The sequence below is a fragment of the Poecilia latipinna genome, unplaced genomic scaffold (assembly GCF_001443285.1).
Source record: "Poecilia latipinna isolate Pla-1442-1.1 unplaced genomic scaffold, P_latipinna-1.0 Scaffold352, whole genome shotgun sequence".
Classification (NCBI taxonomy): Eukaryota; Metazoa; Chordata; class Actinopteri; order Cyprinodontiformes; family Poeciliidae; genus Poecilia; species Poecilia latipinna.
The window spans coordinates 84,764-110,699 of NW_015112968.1; the positions used below are offsets into that span (position 1 = coordinate 84,764).

Below are 25,936 nucleotides of genomic sequence, written 5' to 3' on the forward strand. Positions count from 1 at the left end.
GCGGGCGTGGGGGGAAACTTAGCCGGGTTTTTTTTTTTTTTTTTTTTTTTTTTTTTTTTTGCCGCACATATTCACACATATCCTAACATCAGAGCGATGGAAGGGGAAGAAAAAATACAAATAAAAATGTATTCGCGAGGCAACGCCACACATGTAGACGAGATCTGAAGTCAGAGATGTGAGTTGTACGGCGCGCTGCGTTCACCCACTCAGCAGCAGGAGCAGGAGCAGATCTGAGGCCGGCCTTCAGCCTGCTGTACGCTCTGATCTCTGCTCTCCTTAACAAACATTAAGCTCCTTCTGTTGTTTGGAGGACATTGAGGCTCTGAAATCCAGTGAACAGAGTCAAACTTATAGATGTGGAGAAACTCGTTAGCAACCCTGGTAAAGATGTGTAAGGAAGTCTTCAGACAAAATGTTATTTATTCAGCAATTTGTACATTTATTATACGAAGGGGAGGAAAAAAACACACTTTAAGACATAAGTGGTATAATTTACTGGCAACCCTGCTTTCTACATCTCCCTTCCTGGCAATAGAAAAGTTCAATGCTTATATCTGCTTATATCTTCCACATGGTTTGTAGCACACAGAGGGATCTTTGACTGCTGGCTCAGGTTATAACAGGAAATAAGATTAGTTACCGTAGCTACACAGATGATACACAGCTCTACATCACGATGTCAGCAGGTGACTCTAAAGCCATCGATGCACTGAACATCTGTTCAGTGCTTAGAAGAAATCGATGATGTGCCAAAACTTTCCCTAGCTGAACAGAAACAGAACTGAAGTTATTATCTTTGGACCTAAAGATGATCTAGAGTCAGCGCATAGCTTCAGATATGACAGCTTCAAACTAGAGATCAGGCCCCAGATATGGGTTTGAACATTCAGAGTCACATAAAGACGGTTACAAAGTCGACCTTCTAAAACCCAAAGAACATTTCTAGGATTAAAGGAATAATGTCTCAGCAAGGTCTAGAAAAACAGCCATTAGTTTATGTTTAGTTGCAACAGTGTTTAAAATACTGCTGGTAGTTTATAAATCACCGAGCGACTTAGCACCACTAACATTAAAGATCTGTTGTTGTATCAACCTTCCAGACCTCTCAGGTCTTCTGGTTCTGCTCTGCATCCCCAGCATTTTTTTTTTCAATAGAAACTAGGACAAAAATATATAGCAATAGTTTGTTCTTTATCACTGATGTCATTTCATTCAAATTTGGGGCTAAAATAAATAGCTTATTTAATAATTCTAATCATTTCTTATGAATTAGTCAACCTTGATTTGATCATCTCTTGCTTAAAAGCTAAAATACCAAGAACGGTCAGATCTGGGCTCATTTGTCTTAAACAGATTTATATCTTTTTAGTTCTCATTGGTGAAGAAATGACATAACGAGTCGGTAACGTGACACGTGTTGCTGAAGGTTGGAACTGTTCTCTAAATATATTTGTCCTGTTAAGTAGATGAGGAAAACAGTAGATGGGACAGCAGATTGTAAAACTGCATTAAAAAAAAGAAAGAGAAAAACCAGACTTTTTCTTTCTTTAAAATAACTCCCAACAAATTTGCCGCCGCTCCCGTGAAGTCGCCTGCCAGTGGGCCGCGACGATCCCCCCCCCCACAAAGCGTTTCAGAGTCTCTGTGTTGTTTCTAAAATCCTCGCTGTCTGATAACAGGGAGGAGCGCTTCTTTTTTTTTTTAACCATTCCTCACATCAATTATTTCATACGGCTGTGTTGGAAATAAGCTTTTTCAATTTGGAGACACGACTTCAATTGACTCGTTGAATAATACAGGACAGCGAGTGAAGCAACTCCCCGTATTTACCCCCGTGGAGTTCATCCCAAATACTTTCGAACTATTTCAGCCGGGCATAAAGGAATCATGAAAAAGCCCCAGCTCTCCCCCTGTGTTCCCCCTTTTTTTTTTTTTTTGCGCGGGGAGTGGAACCAGAGTCTACATATGAAAACTTCAAATATTTCCTGTAGAACCAACGCGATGGCGATGGGTGGGATGAGGAACGAGGGGGGGGGAGTTCATTTACACTTTACTCACTTTCTTTGCTTTCATTCTTCAACCCTCAGAAGTGTCTCTTCTCTGTTACATCGAAAGTCAAAAGGAGGACTGAAGAGAAGAATCTTTTCTTCTTTTCTCCTCTTTTTTTTTTTAAAGAAGCACATTCCCTGTGAGCTACAGAGCCTTAGAATGGTTAGACAATTTAATTGGATAAAAGGAAAAGATTAAAGCGGCCCTGACTCCGTTCCATAAATAATTGATTTCTAATGTATTTGTAGTGGCAGTGAGACGCCGTTGTTTGGGATTGGGGGATGTTGAGTGGCAGAACGCTTCAGATTTCCCTCAGTCTTTGCCTTCTTTGTTTTTTCATGCCGTGAGATTGAAGCGGCATGAAAGGCGGAGAGGGAGCACACTTGCAGCTCAATTTGATCTTACATAGTCAGAAATCAAAGATCGTGCATGTAAAGAGGGATCGCAAGGAACTTTTTTTTTTCCTTTTTTTTGTGGGAGACCAAACTTTTCACACAACATAACCAAAGGATACAAATTCTGCTGGTGCAACCCTTGCAAACCCCCCGAAGGCAACGCTAGCGACTGCACCTGCTATCCTAAACTAATAAAAGAAGCTCCACATCCATTTTGGGATTTCATCTGAACTTCTATGCTTGGATTAAAACATCTGATAGATGAGTTGGTAGGGGAGGAAAAAGAAACATTTTTAAATCTGTACATCACTGCAAACGAAGAATCAAAAAAACACGCCAAACAGAAATGCGCGTCATTTAGCGCGCCTTCAACTTTTTCCACATTTAGTCACATTACAGACGCCTAAATCACAAGAGCAGATCTATTGAATACCAGGCTGTTCTCCTGAACCGACAGGCTGGAGAAGCAGCCGGTACGCACTCCGCCCATCTGAAGGAAGCCATGTTCTGCTACAAGCCGTGCAGAAGATACAGCAAATACTTAGAGCTGGTCATTAAATTAAATTAAAATTAAATTAAAAATACAAGTTAGTTTGTAATTTGGGTAACTCTATTTAACAGGGTGTGCATAAGACTGAAGAGACACTGTCATGAACATGACATAACACCTGTTATGAACATGAAGGCGTCTTTATGAATGTTTATGACTGTTGTCATGAAGTGTCAATTGGTAAATAATGACACTTTTAATGCAAAGTTGGCACTTTTAATGGACTTTTAAATCAACTTTGCAATAAAAGTGTCATATACAGAATGACACTTCATGACAACAGTCAAACATTCATAACGCTTCTTCATGTTCATAACAGGTATTATGTCATGTTTAATAGAGAATCTTGTCAATGCTATGCACATGTCTCTATAGAGATATATATTATTTATTCATTCTAAAGTCCAAAGTCCTGAGAATCTGACTTGAAATGTTTCGTTCACAAACACTCATCATTCAGCCTGATGTGCTGTACGAAAAAAGGTCAAAAAATAGCACATAGCTTCACAGATATACAATACTACTGTTGAACCATCACATAAAAACCTAATTAAATACATTCCAGTTGAAAAATTTCTAGGAATTAACTCTACAAAACAATGTATACTGGATAGTTTCAGTTCACGATTCTAAGACCTCGGCAGCTAAAACTGGGTTCAACAACAGGATGAAGTAGTTCTTGACCTCAGCAGTGGGCCGCCGAGTGTTTGACGGAAACAAACCAAATGAAAAGAAGTCCGACCACCAGCCGCTGATGAGCCAGAGGCCACAATTTGTGCGTTTTCATCTCCTCCCCCTCTGGGGTTAATCTTGGCCGTCGCTTCGACCTGACAACGCTGCGGCCCCGCAGTCGGCACGAAACGACAAGAGAAATAGCTGTCATCTCTTGCGTTTCAATCTCCGAATGCTTGCGTCCCCAATCCCGGCCCTGGAATCTCATTCTCAGCATCAGCAAAAAAAAAGAAAAAAAAAAAAAAAAAAAAAAAAAAAAAAAGAGCGGTCTGCAGAAGTGCTGGGGCGACGGCGGAGAGGATGGAGGAGAGGCCAGGCGGTGCCACGAAGCATTACGGCTCGGCCCGTCAGGGCCAACGGCCGGCAGCGAAGAGGGGGCAGGGGAGGAGGCGGTGTAGGTTACATGTTTTGGGAGCAGGTTGTCAGGGTCGACATGAAGGAACGCCAGGGAGCGAGGACAGGTAAGCATGTTTGTCTCCGTGTTCGTGCCGCCGCTTATCGGCGCGCACCAGTACGGGCTCCGGCGCGCCGACTCGTTGGCCGCGGTCAAATGTTCACTCGCAAGTGAAATCTAGCAACGTGAGCGCCCGCGAGCCTCAGCTGGACTCGCACGCCAGCTGATCTTGCAAGCCTCACTGGAGCTGTCTGATGGAGGCAGGGCGGCGAGCGTCGAGCCTGGCGGGAGAGAGAGAGAAGAGGAGAGGGAGGAGAGGAAGGAGAGGAGAGGAGAGGAGAAGAGAGGAGAGGAGGGGAAGGGTGGTCACCTTATGTGAACCGTTGCCAAAAAAGCGCTGAGAAAAGAAACCCCACGCTGGCTGGCAGCTGAGAGACTAGAAAGCAGTAAGGAGAGGTCAGCGGATGGGAAAAAAAAGTCTCATAAACTGCTACAAATTTTGAGCAGAAAGCTCAAAAATAATGATTAAGTACTGGGGGAGCAAAAAAAAAAAAACACACCACATGAACAATACCGAGAGAAACGATGACACAGCAGAAAAACGGCTCTCCTCTCATTCATAAAAGGACCCAATTGTAGGCAGTTTAAAACAGCAAACAAAAGCTTGCTGGGTTTTGCAGAATTTCCTTCAATCTGGTAAATTTGTAGATTAAGACTGAAAGCATTTCATGTTATTTCCATGAGAAAAAAAAACAGCTCTTAGAAGTCAAATCCGTCGCTTCACACTGACAGGGATGCAGGGTTTTTCCTCTAAAAAGGCAGCTATAATGGATCATCCTCGGGTATTGTGTTGGATAATTTAGCCCTTTGCTGTCGTACATTATAATCCACTGTAGGTGGTATAGTGATGCTGGGGCTTAAGACAAGTTGCCATGTCACCAGACTGCCGTGTGTTGCTCGCCTCCTCCCCCCTGGGTGGTCCGTGACCTCCTTCTAGCAGCATTATCCTTCTGTCTCACAGCCACTGCTGGATGCTTTCATTCCATTTTTTAAAAAAAAGGTAGAAACCTCCAGTTATGGTCCCCTGGTAGCCTCCACATGGGGTTTAATACGGCCTGTCATAGTAATTACTGACTATAATGTGCATACAGGCGACCTGAGCTTGGTTTTCAGCTTTTGCTACGTGGGATCGCTTCCCAGATTTCAGCCAACATGATGTCGGAATAAGCAGCGGGATGGCTAGCGGCCTGGTGTGAGCTGGGCTAGCATCCGGAGCGCTTCGCTAAAGAGACACAGAGACAAAGGAAGATGCTGAGACATCATCTGACGCTTCTGAACCACAGCCACGCTCCGCACCAGCTGACTCCTACTGTTCGCGTGAGATTACATGACGCACAGGTGACTTCCGAAAGAGATGCCAACTGGATCTTAAATCAACTTTTTTGAGCTTTACGTCATGTCATAATGATAGTCCCTCATTAAAAACGTACCTGGAGTTTTGCCAATCCAGGTATGCAAGTGTGAAAAATCCTTTTCATCTCCCGTGACAGTCATTCAGCCGTGTAAAACACCTGGGTGAACTTAGCCTCGCCTTCAAGACGAAGCTCCTCCTTGGAGCTGCAGTTTCCAAGCTTTACAGAATCTCCCACTCAGCTCCTTCAGACTAGCCAGCAGCAATTAGCAAACACTTGGTGGAACTGGACATCTGCTGAGCTCATTATATGAGCTGCTTCTCAGTGAAACAATGGTAAAAATGTTAAAGGGTTAATAGAGGAGCAGTGTTGTGATGACTTCCTGAAGGCGGAGTTTCAGAAAGAGCAGGAGTTTTTAAAGAAACAGAGGCCTAATATCAGGGCGTTAATTTACAAAGTCAAATTTCTTTTAAGTCATACTTGATATGTGTAGCATTTTTATAACAGCTGAAAGTAACACAGTTACTTGCTTGTGCTATAAAATGGCACTATATACCTGGAAAAGACATAACATGGCCACTTTAATACAGACGCCACCAGTCCCAGATCTTTGCTTGTGAAATAAAATTTGAAAGTAGTTTGTAACCTGACTAAGCTTTGTCAGGTCCATGCAGCTGTACAGATGTGCTAAAGAACAAGAAACTCAAAGTTTCTTTTGACACTGATTTTCTGTAATTGAAGTTTAATTAGGATTTTAATAACGATTCTGAACATATGTGGCTGACCTTGAGTTCAATTTATTTTCACCATTACATTGAATATACTGTTGGATTTTAAACACACTCACCTGTCTCCTCTCACTCTTCCAACCTGTGCATGTCAATGCAATTAGCAATGACTGCTTAGCACAGCTGTACTAGAACTCTATATTAATACCTTTATAAATCATCTGCTTTATATCTGGTATACCAAGATAAGTAGGGCTGCAGAGTGGAGGCCGCATTGTCGCATTGCAATAAGAAGGTTTTGGATTTGAATCCCATCTTGCCTGGGGTTTAAATATTCTTCTCCATAAGTAGGTTTTCTCTAGGTACTCCAACTTCCTCCACACACAGACCTTTAACATGACTGGTAGGTTAATTGGCCTGGGTTATAAACCCACAACCTGCCCAGGGTGGAAAATGATGTGATTTTTATGGTTGAAAAAGGGATGCAGCAACCAGCTGTTTGACCCCACGACTACCTTGTACGATCTGTTTTTAGTAATTCTTTTGATTTCCACGTTATGTCTCATGTCTTGCATATTTTTTCCACAAATGAGCAAACCTTACAGCCAGAGCTAGTAAACCTGGGCTGCACCATCATGTCGCTAACGGGTGTCGTAAAACCCACTGCAGACGAGTTTATAGCAACCAAGGTTAAATACTGAAGCTGTTCCGTCAGAGCTGGTATGTTTATTTCACTTTTAAAATGCAAGAGGGGGAAAAAAAAGGTTTCAGGGTCCTTGGAAAGCAAAAAATGCTGGATTACATTTAAGGAGACATCTTGAATCCAAGGCGAGGTGATAAAAAACGAAGAATAACCGAGGTGAAGGTAATCAGGAAAGCAGTAAGCGGTGAAAACTATTAGACACACAAAAAGTGTTAAACAAAAAAAAAAAAAAAAGAGATTCTGACAAAAACAAAAGTGGGGAGAGTGAAATGAGCACCGACTAGCAGGATGGTTGGTGTCGGAGGCACACCTTGACGTTGAAGAAGGCTGGCCAAAGGCGCTTCGGAAGTCGGGAGTGAGAACATGTCAGGGAAGATGATTGGGTGAAAAGGGAGTGTGGGGGGGTTGAAAGGGGGTGACACAAAGGTTTTCACTCTGACACACATCCCACTCGTTATGACATGTAGAGGCACATCTAAGAGCAAACTCCTGAGAGACTGCTGAGGGCGACCTCAGTAAAATGCAAATGAGCGCCACCGGAGCGCCGTCGACGCCGCACAAAGCTGTCTAAACCGGAGGGTCTATTAATACATTAAGTCGTGATGTTTCTGTTGTGTTCGGGAGAACCGGGGAGAGCGGGAAACTCAACTTTCTGTGACCCAGTTACCTCGGCGCGGATACGTTCCGACTCCTCTGGCCCGTGGTGTTACCGGAGTCTCCGCCGCCAATCGTGTCTCTTCCAAGATTCCTCATGAACTTTTCATGCCGGGCGTCTAATAAATTATGAGGCCTCCTCCAGCTGACGAGAGGAAGGGCTGCCTTTTCTTTTCCCTTTTCTCACTCTTATCAAAAAAAGACAAAAAACAAAGGAAACATGAAGAAAAGGGCTCTTTTCCTGACAGTTCTGAGTCCACGACGCGGATCTTTCCACTAATTTCTAATGACTTTCTCTCTCCACGACCTGACAGTAACACTTACTCCGACGGCTCGACGGAAAAAAAAAAATCCCACTGGAAAATCTCCCTCTGTATAAATATTGATTGGGTATAAAAAAATGTCACACTTATGTTAATTCTCCTCTATACAGTACAACACCCAGGAATCAGGGAATCACATGCAGGAATTCCCAAAACGTTACATGGGTGTAAAAGAAGAAGTAGTGATATTCTGCAGCAGAAGACTGCATAAGTATCATGATCACTAATTGTGAATAATGCAGAGCATCTGATCCGTTCAATTATTCAGCTTTACGTCCCGGTTTTTGGTTGACAGAAACGTAGCGACGACAAAATATTGTAAGTTCCCTCCGATGCACGAATGCCAAGGCATCTGAGTAGCTGTGTCTTATTAGATTTCCACAAACACAGTACACCTACGCGCAACCTAAGTGGATTAAATATGACGGATGATGACATTTGGAGAAAAGGCTCTTTCAGATTACTCAAATCTAATCTGGAACTCTAAATCAGGACTAATCAGTTGCTTTTCAAAGAAGCTTCAATCATTGGGGGACGGGGAAGAGTGAGGGGGGAATTTTCTGGCTTGCAAACCGGGTTTCTCACAAGAAAAGACGTTCTCCTATAGTGCACCATCTTTTATCCCAACTCCCCCCACCACCACCACTCCTCCACCTCCTGCTTCTCACAGCTCCACCAGACTTTAGGAGAACGACAGATTTCTGCACTCTCTTTTTTTAAAAAAAGGAGAACTCTTCAAAGACATGTCCGGTGTAATTGCCGGACGGCGCCGCAGAACCGCGTCCTCTGGAACTCGGGAAGCTCGGACGAATCTGATGAAAAGTTTCCTGGTGACATCACAGAGCCCGGAGCATAACGCTAATTCGGTCGAATTAACCCCCTCTGGACCGATGGAAACCCGCGAAACGGCCGCTCCGGATCGGAGTTCATCAAAGACGCTCAGTGACGGGGATAAGGCCGCTGCAGAACGGAGACGGCGATCCGGTCACGCGTTGAGAGATCGCAGCCACCGCTTTGATTAATCTCACTAATTACTAGCCTCAGGGTGTCAACAGATACACGCGGCAGAAAGAGCCGCGGCTTGCGTGCCACTGGATTCTTTGTAATTACAAAAAAAGAGTCTCCAGCTCTGGGACTCGCATTCCTCCCCACAGCCCTGGACGTACAGTAGGAGCCGGGCCGGGCCGGAGCTCATTTTTCCATAACGGGGGTGACTCTGTGTACATTATTCAGCGGGGGAGGAGACGCAGAGCAGCGTGCCTCTGCGCTTGAACTCTCTGCTAATGAGTCCCAGCAGTCACCTCAGTCGTGGGCTTTTTGCCCTCCTCTCTTCCCGTCTCTCAGCTCACTCAGCTGTTGCCTTGTCTAACCACAACATGGCCCCCTCCATCCCCCCGTCCCTCTCCGCTCCTCTACTCAGGCGACAGTCAGCCTCTGTCAGCTGGAAGTGAACACCCAGCCGCCGCTAAATTGCTCCGGCTACCTCGCGTCACTTGTGACCCGTTTTTCAAACTTCCATGTTTGCTCTTTCGCCTGCCGGCCTTCATTTTCCACTGTATAGACCTTTGCCAAGGTAGATGAGATCGGTGGATGAGGATCGGTTTCACATGTGTATCGGCCGATCGCAGATCTCCCAAAATTCAGGAAATTGGGGCCAATTTATCTGTGCACCTTTTATTTTATTTTATTCCCCCTGCATCAAGACTTTATAGAAACACTTTCTGTTGCAATTACTTAGTAATAACAATGAAGCAAAAACACAAAAGCACAACTAGAGACTGAAAGGATTTTTTTCCGTTCTTATTTCAAGATTGCCACAGATTGTCAGTTGGATTTAAATCTCGACTTTGACTAGGCCAGGGGGTCTGCAACCTTTGACTTGAAGGAGCCATTTTTTGTCTTCGGTCCGGCTTAGTAAGGCTCACTTAGAGCAGCAAATGTTACATCACCTTTTGGAAAAAGAGCTTAAAATTTCTGATAAAATATCTGCTAAAATAAACATTATTAAAGAAGTGACATTTTTTTATTTTTAGAATAAAGTAAACATTAACATTTGCTGAAAAAGGAAAATAATACATTTTCTTTGCGTAGGGTGGAGCATTATGCGAAAAAAGGAGCTACTTTTCAAACTAACTTGAAAAAAGCAGATGAAATGAATGTTACTGGTACTTTTAGTAACGACGTGAAAATTCAATACAGCTATTCCATAAAAAACTTTTAAAACTTGCATGTATTATTACTAATAAAGCCGTATTTAAAAATATTAGCTGAGCCGATGTGGAAGATCCAAAGAGCTACTTGCATTCCCTGAGCCACAGGTTGCAGACCCTTGGACTAGGCCATTCAAATATATGAACATGCATCTATTTAAGCTTAAGAGCTGATGGAACTTTGTTTAGGCCTCAGATCTTTAGAGTTGTTCATAAGCAATACATACATTCAATTAATTTCTTCTTTTCAATTTTCCATAAAGGCACCATATGTGTAATCCATAAGATTTTTATTTGTTACTATGTCAGTAGAACATAACAGAATTTCAGTGGTGAAATAAGGCGGCCAATGTCGCGATAAATTTCTCAAGATGATGAATTGCCCTAGAAATTATTGCATTAATTGATAAAATTGTTGTTTTGATACCATTTTCAAATAATATAAAAATAACGGCATTATAATTTAAGTTCGTCCAACAAACAGAAAACTCCTCACTTCAACTTTAAAACATTTTAAATATCTAAAATAAAATTCAACGACCATAAACGAGAAAAGAGAAAAGGAAATAAAAAACACCCACAAAAGAAACCATAATTAAAAAAAAAAAAAAAGGGCTATGGGGTTTTTAAACAAAATTGCCCTTCAAGAATGGAAATTATGGCTCTAATTTTAATTCATGAATTGATTAATTGCTTTTTGTGCCACGCGTTTCCTCCACCATGCTTCACAGTGCAGACTGTGTACCTCAGGGTCATGTGTGGTTGCTTTTTTCCCCCCACAGGAAGTTTTGCATAAAGGAAAAGCAGTTAAAATTTTGGATAACTAAACGATTGTGCATAAGGCTGCACGACAGTCATAAACATGACAAAACACTTAATATGAGTACAGCTATGAATGTATTATAACTGTTGTCATGAAGTGTCATTTGCTAAATAACACCACTTTTAATGCAAAGTTGCATTAAATGTTGGATTACAAGTGTCAACTTTGCATTATTTGGCAAGTGGTGACATTTTAATTGTATTCCATTAAAAGTGTCATTATTTACCGAATGCCACTTCATGACAACAGTCATGAGCATTCATGCAGACTCCTTCATGTTCATGGCTCATGTTATGTCATGTCAGTCTTATGCACACGCCTCCAAATAAAGTGTTCCCAATTTTTCTGTTTGCTGCGTCTCCTACATGGCTTGTAGGCAAACCGAAAACTTTTTTTCTCTTCGCACGTCTTTTCTGATCAGAGGGACTAATAGCCGCCCTCATCCCACCTGTCGCTCCAGACCGAGCCCGCATCTCGTCCGCACTCACCCACATCTCGTTTCAGCCAGGAGATCCATTTGACCCAATGTCTAATGTGAACCAATTAAGGTCTTTACATGCGTGCACGCTCCGCGACGTGGAGCCGAATCTCTCTTAATACCGGTTAAATACACGTCCCTGTTGCTATAATACACCTACACACACTACAGCGGTGTGCGCCATGTGATTATGAGGCGATATAAAGCCTTCTGCAGAACCTGACTGAATGAGCTATCTAATGGGCATGGGAACTAATTCCAGGGCAAAGGGGATTAAAGGCTAAAGCAAGAGGGAGCAGCGCGGGGCTGGCGCTCTCTGGCAGCTCAGAGTGCAGAGGGCGGAAAAACAGAGATGATGTATAAATGCACAGAATCCTTGCCTCCTGAATCCTATTTTGCAGAATAGCATTAAAACTGGCATCTTGTTTAATCCTGACAGTTCTATATTTTCAGACGGGGTGAGGGTGGAAGGGGGGGAGAATGAAATATTTAATGATTCAGCCAAGAGGAGAGAAAAAAAGGAAAATATTCTAAAGGAAAATCCAAATAAGCCTCGGAATTTGCTGAAAATCTAGATTTTTAAATATTTTTTTTGTCACTGATTACATCTAATGTCTGTGAAATAATTGATAAAAGCTGTCTTGGCAGTTTACAGAGTCTACAGTTGAAGCCAGAAGTTTACATACACTGAATAAAAGGACAGATGGATTGTTTTTCTCACTGCCTGAAGTCAAATCAGACCAAACCTCTCTCTTTTTTTTTTAGGTCAATTAGAACAAAATTAGTTCTACTTGCTAAATATGACAATAGTGAGAGAACGAAAATGTCAGAGATTTATTCATGAATGTCTTCAGAATCAGAAGTTCACATTGGTTTCCTCTGTGTTTGGTAGCGTCGTCTTTGAACTGAATGACTGGAGTCAAACCTTTTGGGTCTCCTTCCAGAAGCTTCTCATGACAGTTGGCTGGAGTTTCGGTCCTGACAGAACCGGTGACTGCCTCACTCACACACACACTAACACACACATGCATTTTCAGATCTACCCACCACTACTCCATAAAACAGAGTGGGGATTTGTGATGACAAAACCAAAATATTGACTTTGTCCTTAAGTCACTTTGACAGTATGCTGAGGGTTACTGTCCATTTGGAAGACCAATCTGGACCTGAGCTTCTACTTCCTGGTTGATGTCTTCAGACGATGCTTCAATATTTCTACATCATGTTCTTTCCGCATGACTGGTGAACTATTTTATGAAGTGCAACAGTTCCTCAAAATGATGCTGCCACTTCACAGTTAGGTACAAGCATCACAGTTTTTCCTCCAAAAAAAACTGCTTGGTCATTACGACCAAGCAGTTCCACTTCAGTTTCAATAGACCACAGGACATGTCTCCAAAAATGAAGGTCTTTGTCTCAATGTGCATTTGGTAAAGGTAATCTGTCTTTTTATGCTTCTTTTGGAGTGATGGCTTCTTCCTCCCTGAGCGGCCAATCAGGACAGTTTAACTGTGGATGATGACTGTTTCCAGCTTCAGACAGTATCTTCACAAGGTCTTTTGTTTTTTTTTGGGGGGGGGGTTTCTGGGACACCGACACAGAACCCGTCTTGTACCGGAGCAGTATAATTGTTGGACTTATAATAAGATATTTTCACGATGTCATAAGTGAAATAATCTGCCAGTGGAATTGGCACTTTTTCATCAATCTTAAGGAATTACTGACTTAAAAGCTTAAATTTCTTCTTGAAAAGTTACTTGTAAGTTGGTTTTGTCTGTTTTCAAGTGTACCAACATGTGTGCACTAGAAACTGGACCACAAACACTTGATCAGACTTTGTGTTTTTTCAATGAAGACATTTTCCTGGTTACAGAGACACTTTCTAAAAATGGCTCCTGGTGATGCCAAGCTAAACTATGAGGTCTAATCTGGAAAACCATCCTGTGATTCTGATAACCCCACATGCTCCCGGCTCACAGGCTCACTCTGGAAGGAGTGTGTCTGTTTTTATTCCAGCTCCACTAAATGTCACAGTGAAAAACGCACAGTGTGCGGCCGTTGCACTATTATTTACATAATTACACCAATGAAACGTGTTTAAATAGCTTTCTGTTTTCTCTACAAAGCTCTCATCAGCAGTCATTACGCATGCATCAGGTGTTCATTCAGACAGCGTTTCTTCGAGCACCTCTGACAGCCGCTATTACGAGGACACTGTTGTCATGCCAGCGGCACTTTGAGCCGAGGATACGAGTCCAGAAATAGCTGAACCTGCTGTTCGGCTCTGTTCAAAACACAATTACAGGAAGCGACTCTTTAAATTGTGCCACAGTCCAACATGCAGGGCATGAATCACCACGGTAAGCGACTCCCAGCAGGAAGAAAACTTCAGATTAGCTTATGTGCAGTCCATTTTTTAATAAAATAATTTTTAGATTAGAGGTCATGGAGCTGGACCGTACGGATTCTCTGTCTTCTACTTCCTGTTAATTCAAAATGCTGGAGGAAAAGGAAGCAGGGTTTTAATCTGGAGGTAATGTTGGCCAAAACATGATAAAAAAAAAAAAAAAATCTCCCCCAAAAAAAAAAAAAAAAAAAAAAAAAAAGTAAATGATTCTCGTCAGGAAGATATAATTGCATCATTCTTATACAGAATCTGGACATAATTAATTACAGTTTTGATACTATATTTATGCTTAGGGCTGCAGCTAATGATAATTTTAGTAATCAATTATTCTGTCAGTTATTTTCATGATGAATTGGATGAAAAAATGGCACATTCTGCACATTTTTACGTTTAACCATTTAAGCCCTTTTTTGTACATAAGAAATACACTAAAAATGCAAATATAAAATTAATTCAGTTTCCTTTTTTAAATAACAAAATAAGTATTTTTGTTGCCTAAAATGCTACGACACAGCAATCGTTCAGTGTATGCTTGACAACATGTGAAAGGCTCAGAAAAGCCTGTCACCATAGGCAACAAATCAATTAATTGCATGATAAATTAAAATGTGCTCAATAATTTCCATTTGGACAATCAGAGAAATGCTCTAGTTTAATATTGTTGAAATATTTGACATGTAGAACTACATTTTTTTCTACAAAAATAAATAATTAGCTTTGAAAAGCAATTTTGGCAACAGAGACTTGATAATTATTGTTGTTTTGTTAGTTTATTTTGGATATTTAAAATGTCTTACAGTTCCAGTAATAAAAGTTCTTTAAAGAATAAAGTTATTTGATCTTTGACAGAGGTGGACTTGCATTAGGAAGCCATTATTATTATTATTATTATTATTATTATTATTATCATATTGAAAATGGTTTCAAAATGACCACATAATCATTTATCACAATATATTCTGGGACAATTTATCGCACAGAAAAATTTGTTATAACAGACTTAGGCTCAGCTCTTTCTGCTAAGCTTAACATGAATATGAATATTATGAATACAGTGTATGGATAATCTGTTGATTTTTGGATTAGCAAGTTAATAACTGAACAGCAAAAGTGCTTCAGAGTTTGTTTGTTTTTTAGAAAATTTAAACCAGGTGAAACAGATTTTCAGGTGAAGTTTATTTATTTATTCATTTTTATCTTAAATGCAGAATGTGCGTATTTCTTTGTACAGTTTAATTACAGCTCTGACTGCATGGCTCTTTCAGCAAATTGCCTTTTTTGAGTGTGTAGACTCAAAGTTAATTAACTGAACACTAAGTTAGCAAGCTAGTAATCAATTAATCGTTACTAATCCGATTAATCGTTTCGGTGAGCTTCAGAAGTGGTCATTCCTTCACAAACGCTCCGTTTCTCCGCTGCGGTTCAAACCTTTTCTTTCTCAACTGGAGCAAATATTTTCAGGGGAATTTAGAGTAAAAGCTTTGAGCCCATTTTTATTTTATAAACAGAACAGTAACAAGGCGAGGTGGTTACATCAACAGAGGGAAAAAATGCTCAGTTTATGAAAACATTTTACTTCTTCAAGTTTCCATCTTTTCCATAATTGGCCCAATTGCACCGAACAAACAACCTGCACTGGGGTGCTAAAAGCACTGATGTGAATAAGAAAAGGTCAAAACCTCGAATGTTCCTCCAGTTTTACTTGGAAAGACACAAAAAAAAAAGAGATAATGGTTGGTTATAATCCTTTCACAATGATGTGCCTAAAGATTGAAATGCAACAGTTCTGTTTGAAAAGTTAAAAACACAAGATAATCTGGGATTTATGACAAACTATTTGGGGGTTGCAAAAAATAAAAATAAGAAGTTGGGGGTTGGAAGAGTTTTCTTCTGTAGGAGATCATTAAAACAGGAAGACAAAGACCAGATAAACTGCAGACGTCTTACCGAAATATTCGTCGGACGGAGGGTTGTCCATGTCGAACAGCATCTTTTTGGTCAGGCGCGCTAGTTCGTCCTCTGGGTGCGAGGCGGGAGCGCCGCCCTGGAAAATAAACAAAAAAACACAAAACGTCGGGGTTAAAAGCTGAACGAGAGAAGAAAACTGAAGCACAGTCAAACAAAACACACAGAGTAATTAACATGCAGCGTATGCCTTTGCCTTCTGGGATATTTGACCCTGGTTGAGGGCCCAGACCAGAAGGTTTGCTTTTGTACCAAAACCCCCCAAAAAAATAAACTGACCCCCCGACTGAATCTGAAGGAAGAGGTAAATATTATCAGAAAGCTGCTTTCAAGCTGGGAGCGTTTGGGGAGGCAGGTCAGGTGAGGGGTATTTAGATGAGATCTGAAATGGATTCTAGATTTGGTGACATAACCCTCTGAAGTCGTCTCTTTCCTATAAGCCCGCCCGCCTCCTTATCGCGCCGTCTCTGACATCTGTCCTCTGTGTGTTCTGCTTTGGGGCTGACGTGTCGCGTTTGACATTTTCTGCCAATCATCCTTTAAAGCTTGAAGAGGAAAAAATAAATACATTTAAAAAAGCTTGTTCTGCTGCAGCTCCAGGCCTGGGCTCCATCCCTCGTCTCAGGTGCCTGTTTGTCCTTTTTCGGGGATCCTCCAGGGGCGATGCGTTGGATTCTCTCTGTTTTGCTGAGCGGAGAGGCTTTTTTTTTTTTTTTTTTTTCTTCAGATAACGGCCACACGTCGATGGCCTTCCTAGATCTTTGCAGCGGATTTGATTTTCAATAACCCAGAAATCTGTGCCGACCTTTGAGCGGCTCCTAATTGCGACACCTGGGAGAGGTCGCCGTGGTTTCCGTCTCTTTAATTCACGCTTTCATGCGGCAGACGCACAAATCTGCATCTTCAATAAAAGATGCGAATACAAAATACTTGTGGAGGCAGAATGTATGGGTAATTATCCTGCAGTTATCGAATGTGTATTATTTGACTGTTTACCTCTAACCTTTAGGTACTTAGCCTGCGTATAATGAGGGATCCAAAATCCACCCTGGGAAATTCATTACACTTTATCTATTGATATTTATGTTTTTCAGCAAAATGTCAACAATGATTATAAAAAGCTTTTGTGTTTTCTATCTAAAGGGCAGACAGGTGTTCACGGTACAAAGCAGAGTATTCAATAGTGTAGATTGTCCAAATAGCAGGATGCTGGAATAAAATCCATGGAGATCAATGAAGTGAATTTCACTCCTTCAAAATTACTGATGTCAAAGCAAAAATTTGTTTCGCCTGTTGTGACAGTAGCTGATGGGAACAATGACGTGATAGGGCTAACGTAGATCAGATTTTGAAAAAAGCAAGAGTAAATGTCCAGTAAAAAACTTAAAAATTTTGAGATTACTTTGACATTTTCTAGAAAAAACGTATAGAAAATTTAACGACTTTCGAAACTCCGAAATTTCTGTTTTTTTCTAGAAAATTTCTCAGATTATTCTCAAAATGTGGGTTTCTACTAGCAAATATTCAACTTTTCAAAGTCAGAAATTTCACATTATCTTCTAGAAAATGTCTATTTTTAAGCTCAAAAGCAGTTTTTTTTCCAGCAAATTTTAAACTTTTCAAACTCAGAAACATCTAAGCTTCTTCAAGACTATAAAAAGTTCTGAGTGTTTTCGTAACAAATTTTCAACCTTTGGAGCTCAGAAACGTATTTGTTTTTTCCAGTTAATTTTTTTGTCAGAAATGTACTCCTAATATGCTGTCGTAGGTTTGAGGTTTGAGGCCTCGTCCACTCTAGGGACAAAAATCCTGCCGAGAGATTAACGCCACCCCTGAAAGCAAACAGTCTGAAAAGCTCAGTCTGTAACGGAACCATACTGATTGGATATCCAGAGGTTATTACACTACGTGGCTTAGCGCCACAACAACAGCACACAGGAGAACTGAGTAGCAGAACTGAAGGCACAAGTGCATCATTCCGGGGATACGCTGTACTTTTTATTCAAGTTGCTATGCCCTTCAGTGGCCGCAAGGGGAAAAGGAGCTGCAGTTTCTGCAACCCAAATGGGTAAATGTTAAATTATAACAACTTAGGTTGACCACTATGTCTGGAACTGGACAAACTTCACAGTTTCACAATGAAGCAACATTTTATTAGGACTGAAATAATTAATCGGATTAATTGTGATTAATCAATCTTTTGAAATAATCGTCAATTAATTCAGTAATCGATTAATCATTAACTACAGTATGCAGACTCACAAATGGCCATTTGCTGAAAGAATACCTTCAGAGCAGTAATTATATCAGAACTGTACGGAAAATACATTTATATTTTACATTTAGGAATGCAAAGTGCAAAAAAAAAGGAAAAAACATTTGTATATAAATATGTTTTACCCAGAACTCCTAAAGTGACATAGTCTTTGCTTCACTTTGTTCAGATTCTGTAATTGTATTTTCTTTTTTTAATCTCCAATTAAATACCTTTTGCTACACAGTGTGGATGTTAAAAAAAAGCAGGGAGGACTGAGCTTTTAACACGTCGATGTTGGAAGGATTTTTCAGCTGCAAACGATAAATCGTTCACTAAATGAATGCTACATTACTGCATTTAGGCAATAAAATATTTATTTTCTTATTTAAAAGAGGAAGTGATTTGCTTATTTACACCTTAAAATGTATTTCTAATATTATATTAAACGGTTAAATAAAAAATGGGAAGAATATGCCCTTTCTTTAATGTGATTAATCAATTAATCGCATTCATCAATTAAATAATCAGTCGCAATTAGGACTCAACCATTTCACCAACTAACAGCTTTGCTGAATTATATGTTCTGTCTGAAGTCTCCTGTCGTTTACTGGCATACTATGACAGAAAACAACACATTTCCATTTGGTCAAAAATCAACATCCGTTTTCCATTTCTAACCATTATGATCCACTTAAAGCACGTCTCTCTGATGCGCTGTACCCAAACAATCGAAAAAGTCTGTTTTTTTTTTTTGTTGTTGTTTTTTTTGCTAAGGCGTGCGTGAGTTTTCCCTGCAAGCCGTGGGAGGGTTCGCCTGCCACGTGCGGAGCGCCATCACGCTGCAGCTCCACGGGGCACACAGAGGTGAGAGAGAAAATGGGCTCATCGTAAGGCTCTGCTTGGCAGCTGAACAGAACTTAAGACCAAATGAACATGAGACGCGCTAGACATCTTTGAGAAACACTCATGAATTAAAAAAAAAAAAAAAAAAACCTTTGCCGATATGTATGAACGATGTGAGGATGTGGTGAATTATTGAGATGATGTAAGAAGATGTAGACTCAATGTTCCATATGGAAGGCAAAGGAATATTTTGTTTAGATGGACAGACAGATTTAGAGCGTTATTTGTTACAGTGGTTTGGATTTAGGCCTGAAATTAGCACATTTTTGTTTAGTGTCATTACAATTTTTATTTATAGATGCCCTAAAATAAATAACTACTCAGGTTCACGCACACGTTTCTGCTTACGTCAAGGGTCATAATGTTTTGCTGGAACTCTTACAAAGTGCCGCATCATATGTATTTATACCAGGGGGAAACAGAAAGTCACGGCGTACTTGAACTAAGTTCCTAGAAACTCAGGTTACATTAAAGCTAAATGTAGATAGTAAAATATTTCAGCTACTTTAAAGGCATAGTTTGGTCACCAATGACTGTGCCACTGGTGATTTTGTTAAAAACACTAATATTTTAAGAGAATGAATGCACACAAATTTGTAAACAATTTTCGGTTGTGGTTTTAAGCTCCTGCATTGAAAGAGAAAATAGTTTTTTTTCTTAGTTCTTTTTAAAATAAATCCTTGCATTAGAATTATGTTTGTTCTTGGCTTAATTTGACATTTAGCAATTATATTTTAAGAATGATTAACAATCCACTGTCATTAATTAGTTTTTACACTTAAATATCTTTTAACGTCTCAGCTGTGGCCTGTAACTCATAGAGGCTTGGTTTCACTCCTTATAAATATTGTTCATAAGACTTGAGTCACAGAAAAGTTAAGTCACGAGTTAAAGTCAGAAATGTTTTGTTTTCTCGCTGACTTAAGTTGCTATCAAATCAACTACTTCTGAAGAGCTAAACTAACTAAGCTAAAACTTTTCCAATTTACCGTAGAAGCTACCTGGTCCTCAAATGTAGAGATTAATGTCAAGGATCAGGAGGGCTTCACTGAGCATGCCCAGTATTGCTTTCTAGACCCAAACAACAGTGGAGCCATTTTGATGTACATCAAACGTGCTTTACTTCAAACGAAAGCTGAACTCAATGCCAGAGAATAAAGGATAAATACTGTCAATTGATTTAGTCATTTCAAGGTTGTCTCCACCTACTGGTACGGCCTAAGCATTACAGGATTCTGACAGTGCTAGCAGAGTTAGCTAGCACTAGTGTTTATGCTAGTGGTAGCTTGTGCTAGTGCTAACTTGTGCTAGTGCTAGCTACTGCTTTTCTAACTTACATTAGCAGCTAGCTATGCTGCAGAGTTACCACTACCTTGTGCATAAACAGGAACTACACATTTCAGAGTTCCTGATTTATCTATGTTAGAGTTTAGATCAGGCCTAAGAAAATCCAACCCGGACCGGCCCAAGCCAGCACTGTCTGTGAGCCCAACCCGAACATCAAGAAAATAACTCTGGCTCGAACCCGGCCGAGTTCGGGCCATAAATCTAACCCTATCCCTACCCCTAACCTCTAACCCTCTAACATCAGTGGAAAAACTTCTGGAAATCCAAATTTGGCTCCAAAGTGATTTGAGCATCAAATGCAGACATAATATTCTGCAATCTGACTCACTGTATGTGAAGAACCTGAATAATACAGAGGTATTCCAATTCACAGATTAGGCCATCTATCTGTACTTTATATCCAGAGGGAGTGAGAACGGTTTAGCTCTGCTTACTGCCCACCATGGATCTGGGAGTGTAAACTTTATGACGCATGACTGCTGCTTGGCCCAGCTTAGGATACGGCCCCGCTGATAAAGGAAGCTCAGACAGTAGGCCTCATTAGCTGTGAGGGATCAACATGTCGGACGGAGGAGCGTGTCTGCCCTGCAGGAGCACTTTCTTTCTAGAAAGCAGCTGGGCCGGGATTCCTTGGCACCCCGCGCCCCGCTCAGCCGTTATTAGCCCAGATCGCATGATGGGAGGATTAGTGGGAGATGAAAGGGGAGCTCTCCTCAGTGCTCCAGTATTTTTTTGTTGTCACCTTTAAATGCCGCAGCTTTTCTTAGAAACTTCTCACTGACCAAAAGGTGCCACGCGCCGGAAATAGACACAACTACAAGCCGCACAAAGGAGAAACGCAGTAAATCTCTTTTCGAGTTCCCTTTGCCTCGCAGAAGGTCTGCGGCTGTCAACCCGTGCTGTTAATTTAAGACAGTCAAGTAGACAGTTGAACACGGTTAATCTTCACTCCACATCAAAAGCGGGTTGGAGAGCGAACGAAATGCACCCATTACCAGAAACAGACTCTTGACTTTAAGCTTCATTTATATCTTATCCGGCTCTCTGCCGCCCCGCAGCAACGCTCTGCCAGAGAGTTTAAAGCACCTTGTTAGGGAGTCTTTTGTGACAGCATGGAATAATTTTTCACTTGAATAAGAGAAAGAAATTGCTTCCCTGCGTGCTTTATGATTGCTTCATGGCTCCTGTTCGGCTTTTCAGAGACAACAATGGGAGCTGTAAAGCAGCTGTGCGTGCGGCGGGCGAGAGTTTTTTTTCCAGTTATGTCTGGCTCAGTTCGGTAAATTGTTTTGCCTGCGCCCTCAGGACACTCGGGTCCCGGTTTCATTGAAGTTGGGGCTTAAATTTAGCGGTGACTGGGTTAACAGCTGCACCTGTTGTCTTCTCTTATGTACAACGAGTTTGAAGAGGCAGAAGGGGGGCAGAAGGGGTTCAGGTCATCCGCATCTGCTTTCTTTCATCAGCAGTGATCCTCCTTGAAAGACATCCTGACAGGCTGCAGAACGCCCTCAGTCGGACCGAGGCTTCAGAGGTTTGTAAATGCCAGAGCACTTGTAATCAAAAAACACAACAATAAGACGTGAAAGCGGCCGCTGCTCGATGCGTAACGACAGACTCTGGGAGCTGGTCGCTGCCCGGCTGCCGAGTCTATGAATAAAGCCGTGAGGAGCGCTCAATGTGGAATTGGCATTGTGTCAGGAGTGATTAAGTGAGTGGTGGAGTGGAAGTGGGTGGGAAGAAAGCTGCAGGGAGAGAGGTGGCGGAGGGAGGGTTTTGCTCGTGAGATGTTCTCACCTGATGCCCTGACTGTTCTGCCAGGATCCAAACCTCAGGCCTCTGTTTTCCCACCGAAGTGACAGAGACAACTGCTCACAGGGCATCGGAGGTGCAACGGAGGAGGGCAACGCAACGAGAAGCTGACCCTGTTTTACATCTCACTGCCCCTCCGCCCCAACGGTGTGGATCGAGAGGGACGTGAAGATCTGGACTGTCACCACGACGCAACTCACGGGTTGCTCTCCACTCCGCTTCAACCCAAAGGAAGTGGAGCTGAAGACAGGAGGAGACTGGTCGAGAACAGAAGTTACTGCTGTAGAAAGATTCGACCTGTAGCATTTGGAGTTCATGTCTAAAAGTATTACGTAATCAATAGCCTGAATTACTGTACCAACATTTTGATACAGCAAAACCCTGCAGGTTTGGCAGCGTATTGCCAAACCTGCAATAAATCAAGATAATGACTCAGGAAGGGGCAATATCATGTAAAATTGACTTTTTTTTAGCTTTACATCATGTTATAATTTTGTTCCCTCATCTAAAAGTGTTGCTTTGATTCTTTCCAGCATGTTTGAGAAATCCTTTCATCTCCCTTGGCAACCATTCAGCTGTGCAAAACGACTGGGTGAACCCAGCGTCGCAACCTTGGAGCTGCGGTTTCCAAACTTCCAAACGTCCGCCTCGCAGAGCAGGAGTCACCCAAGGCACCCACACTCGGCTCCTTCAAACTAGCCAGCAGCAGTTAACAAACTTCTGGTGGAACTGTGCATCTGCAGAGCTCATTATTCAGCTACTTCTCAGTGCAACACTGGTAAAAACACTAAAGGATTAATAGTTAATGTGATGACTTCCTGAAGGCGGAGTGTCAGAAAGAGCAGGAGCTTCTTAAAGAGACAGAGACAGAATTTTAAGGTGTTAAATTACAAAGTCAAATTTATTTTAAGTCATATTTGATAAATACAATTGAAGGCAACATTGTTACTTCATTGTGCTATAAATTGATTGTATGTGGCAGGAAAACACCCTGCCTATTTAGTTTCTGTATTTGATGATGATTCAGAACCTCTCTGATCCACATCCAGAACTAAACTTGCTGCCTGTCTCCCATTAAAACACCGGCTGTGATGGGAGACTGAGAGAAGTGATAGTTATAACTTGTCAAGATGCAACATGGGCCAATAGAGACAAAAGGAACTTTGATTGATCCCGACTATGATTCTTCTTCTACCTTTAGTTGAAAACAGCACTCTGTGTCTACAGCAATATCCTTTGTTTGGAGTTTTGATCCTGGATTTTCTGACTCAACCTTGCTGCAATCCCCCTGCCTCCCAAAGCGTCTCTTTTTAGGCTACAATGAAAGAGAATTGGTAGTTTAAGAGCCAAAAAGACAATTTTACCTTTTCACACAAAATAGTTTTCTTTGTAAAACCTGCCATTTATTTAAAAGGGAGGTTTCTTTATGTGAAGTCATCACTTTGGGAAGTAGTAGGTTTGAGCAAGAGGTTCGGGCCACTAACATCAACACTTGTATGCAGGGGGTCAGAGCAGGCGGACATGGGGACATTCTGCCATGTGCAAGGTGACTGGAGTATGACTCAGTTGTACATAATAAACTATAGGTCTGGACAGTCCGGACAAGTGTTTTAGTAAGTGATGACTCACTATGTAATCATGCGACATGAGAAAAACATAATGTCTCAAGGAAGTCAATGGGATAACCAGCAGCTATTAATTTTCTTCAATCAAGGTCAGCAACGTCCAGACCCTGAACAGAACATCTATTGTGCAATAGCACAATGTGTCAATGTGTGCTCCTGTGAGGTGAGCAGATGACAGAAACACGTCGGCCATTATGACATAAGCAGTCACCTTGACTTTGGCAGTCATTAGAAGCAATAAAGCCGTCCATGTTCAGTTCACTGGGAGTCTGTAAATAATATAAAGGCACAAATCCTTAATTCTCACAAATGTATTTAAATGATCACAATCATGACTATTACTAACTTATATGAGACCTTTAAATGTGGGTATTCTCCTTTTTTACCTGGCAAACATGAACAAAACCATTTTGGAGTCATTAAAAGATACAGACTTTTTGGGCAAACTTTTGAACAGTATTACCCTCAAAGGTGAAAACATGGTGACTGCTGTGTGTGTGTGTGTGTGTGTGTGTGTGTGTGTGTGTGTGTGTGTGTGTGTGTGTGTGTGTGTGTGGTTCACTGTGAGGCTGTTATACAAACAGGTCATCTTTATGGGGATGTGACATCAAAACATTTCTCCCCTTGCTTCAAACTTTAAGCTATAACTTTATGTTCTGTTTAAAGTTGACAGCGTAAAGTGAATGTTCATTTCCTAAGCATCAACTAAAATTGTTTTATTTTGACATTCTTTTCAACTGCTCTGCAATAAATGACATGCAAGATTTTGACTAAACATAGCAGTCTCATTTGCTCAGAAAATGAATAATTATGGGGTCTCAGATGTTTTACTGAATAAAGTTTTCTAAATGTTTAATATTTTATTGGTCAGGAAATGTTTTTTTTTTTTTTTTACTTTGTTCCCAGCAACGATGACAAGAACTTTGTTTGAAAACATGTGCCTTCTTTCAACAAACTTATGTGTTTAAGTCTGTTTTTAGTTTAAAAAAAAAACATGGCTTACGAAAGAAATATACTTTATATTTGTGTTGTACCGAACCTTTTCTGAATAAGGAAATTTAAGATAAACGATTCAGTGAAAATCAGCAGCATGCGGCTGCACTAGCTTTATCTGCTGGAGGGCCAAATTTCTACTGTTCTTGGACTGCAGTTGGGGGGCCACACAGGGCCTCTGACTGGGCTGCCCCTCTGCGCATCCCTGAGCAAAACTAAGATTCTTGTTTTTTGGGGGATTTTGTACCATATTCACTCTGCAATCCTTTATTACCCCTTACTTATTACCCCATAGTGGGTAAAGGGCTACAGCTACTTCCTGATGTGGACCACAGGTCAAACATTGGTGGGTTAAATTCAGACCCGCTTATGTGTTGAGACCGTGAGGAACAAATGTTCTTGGAGGACATGGGTTAGGTCAATTGGTCTCTCTAAATTAAGAGTAACTATGGACATGCATGGCTGGTTGTCATGTGATTGTGTGTGTTGGTCTGCAGCGGCTGGACCGCATTGGGGGGTACAGTAACATGGGGAGTTGATATTAACTTGTGCCTCTCAGGCCTTGTCCAAAAGAAATCATAATTATTCCAAATGTACCAAGGTGTCATTTCTAAAATACATCATATTTTCCCAGAAATGTCATAAACTACACAAAACAACCCAAAACAAAATGGTAGGTCTGTGTGTGGAACTGTAGAGCCGCTCAAGAAATACATAAAAAAAAACAAAGACGATGAAGAGCATGAATGTTTGGATTATGGATGGAAACGATGCTGTGTGTATTTAGGTTAAGAGGTGGGTTATATGTCATCATGTGTAGAAATGATCCTACATGAGAATTTTTTTGTACACCACGTATTAAAAAGTATCGTTTCCAGGCATCTAAAAAGTTTTTACATCTGGACGCAAGAATGAAACATTTTAGAGTCTTGCAACTAACAAATAACATTTAAAAAACAGTGGTAGTAAAGACTTTTTCAAAATTTCAATAATCTATTGTCCCATTATGACTGGTCTAAAACAACCTTTGCTACTTGTTGACTTGATTTTCTTGGCGACTAATAATGGAAGATGCAAAACAGTTCGCTCAGGTTTATTGACTGACGAAGGCCTACGTTGTGACGGACAGTAACATTTTGATGACTTAAAAGTTGTACCCTCCTAATTAGGTCAATT

At 41.0% G+C, this 25,936-nt stretch overlaps 1 protein-coding gene across 6 annotated transcripts in view; it reads right to left on the reverse strand.

Annotated features, from left to right (window-relative positions):
• The window catches only part of lpp (LIM domain containing preferred translocation partner in lipoma), a 208,967-nt gene that overhangs the window by 44,505 nt on the left and 138,526 nt on the right, over positions 1 to 25,936 (reverse strand). For all 6 annotated transcript variants that reach the window (XM_015035946.1, XM_015035945.1, XM_015035949.1 and 3 more), the window contains one exon: positions 15,809 to 15,905. In XM_015035946.1, the coding sequence (XP_014891432.1) occupies positions 15,809 to 15,905 (97 nt within the window). The remainder of the gene's footprint in view (positions 1 to 15,808; positions 15,906 to 25,936) is intronic.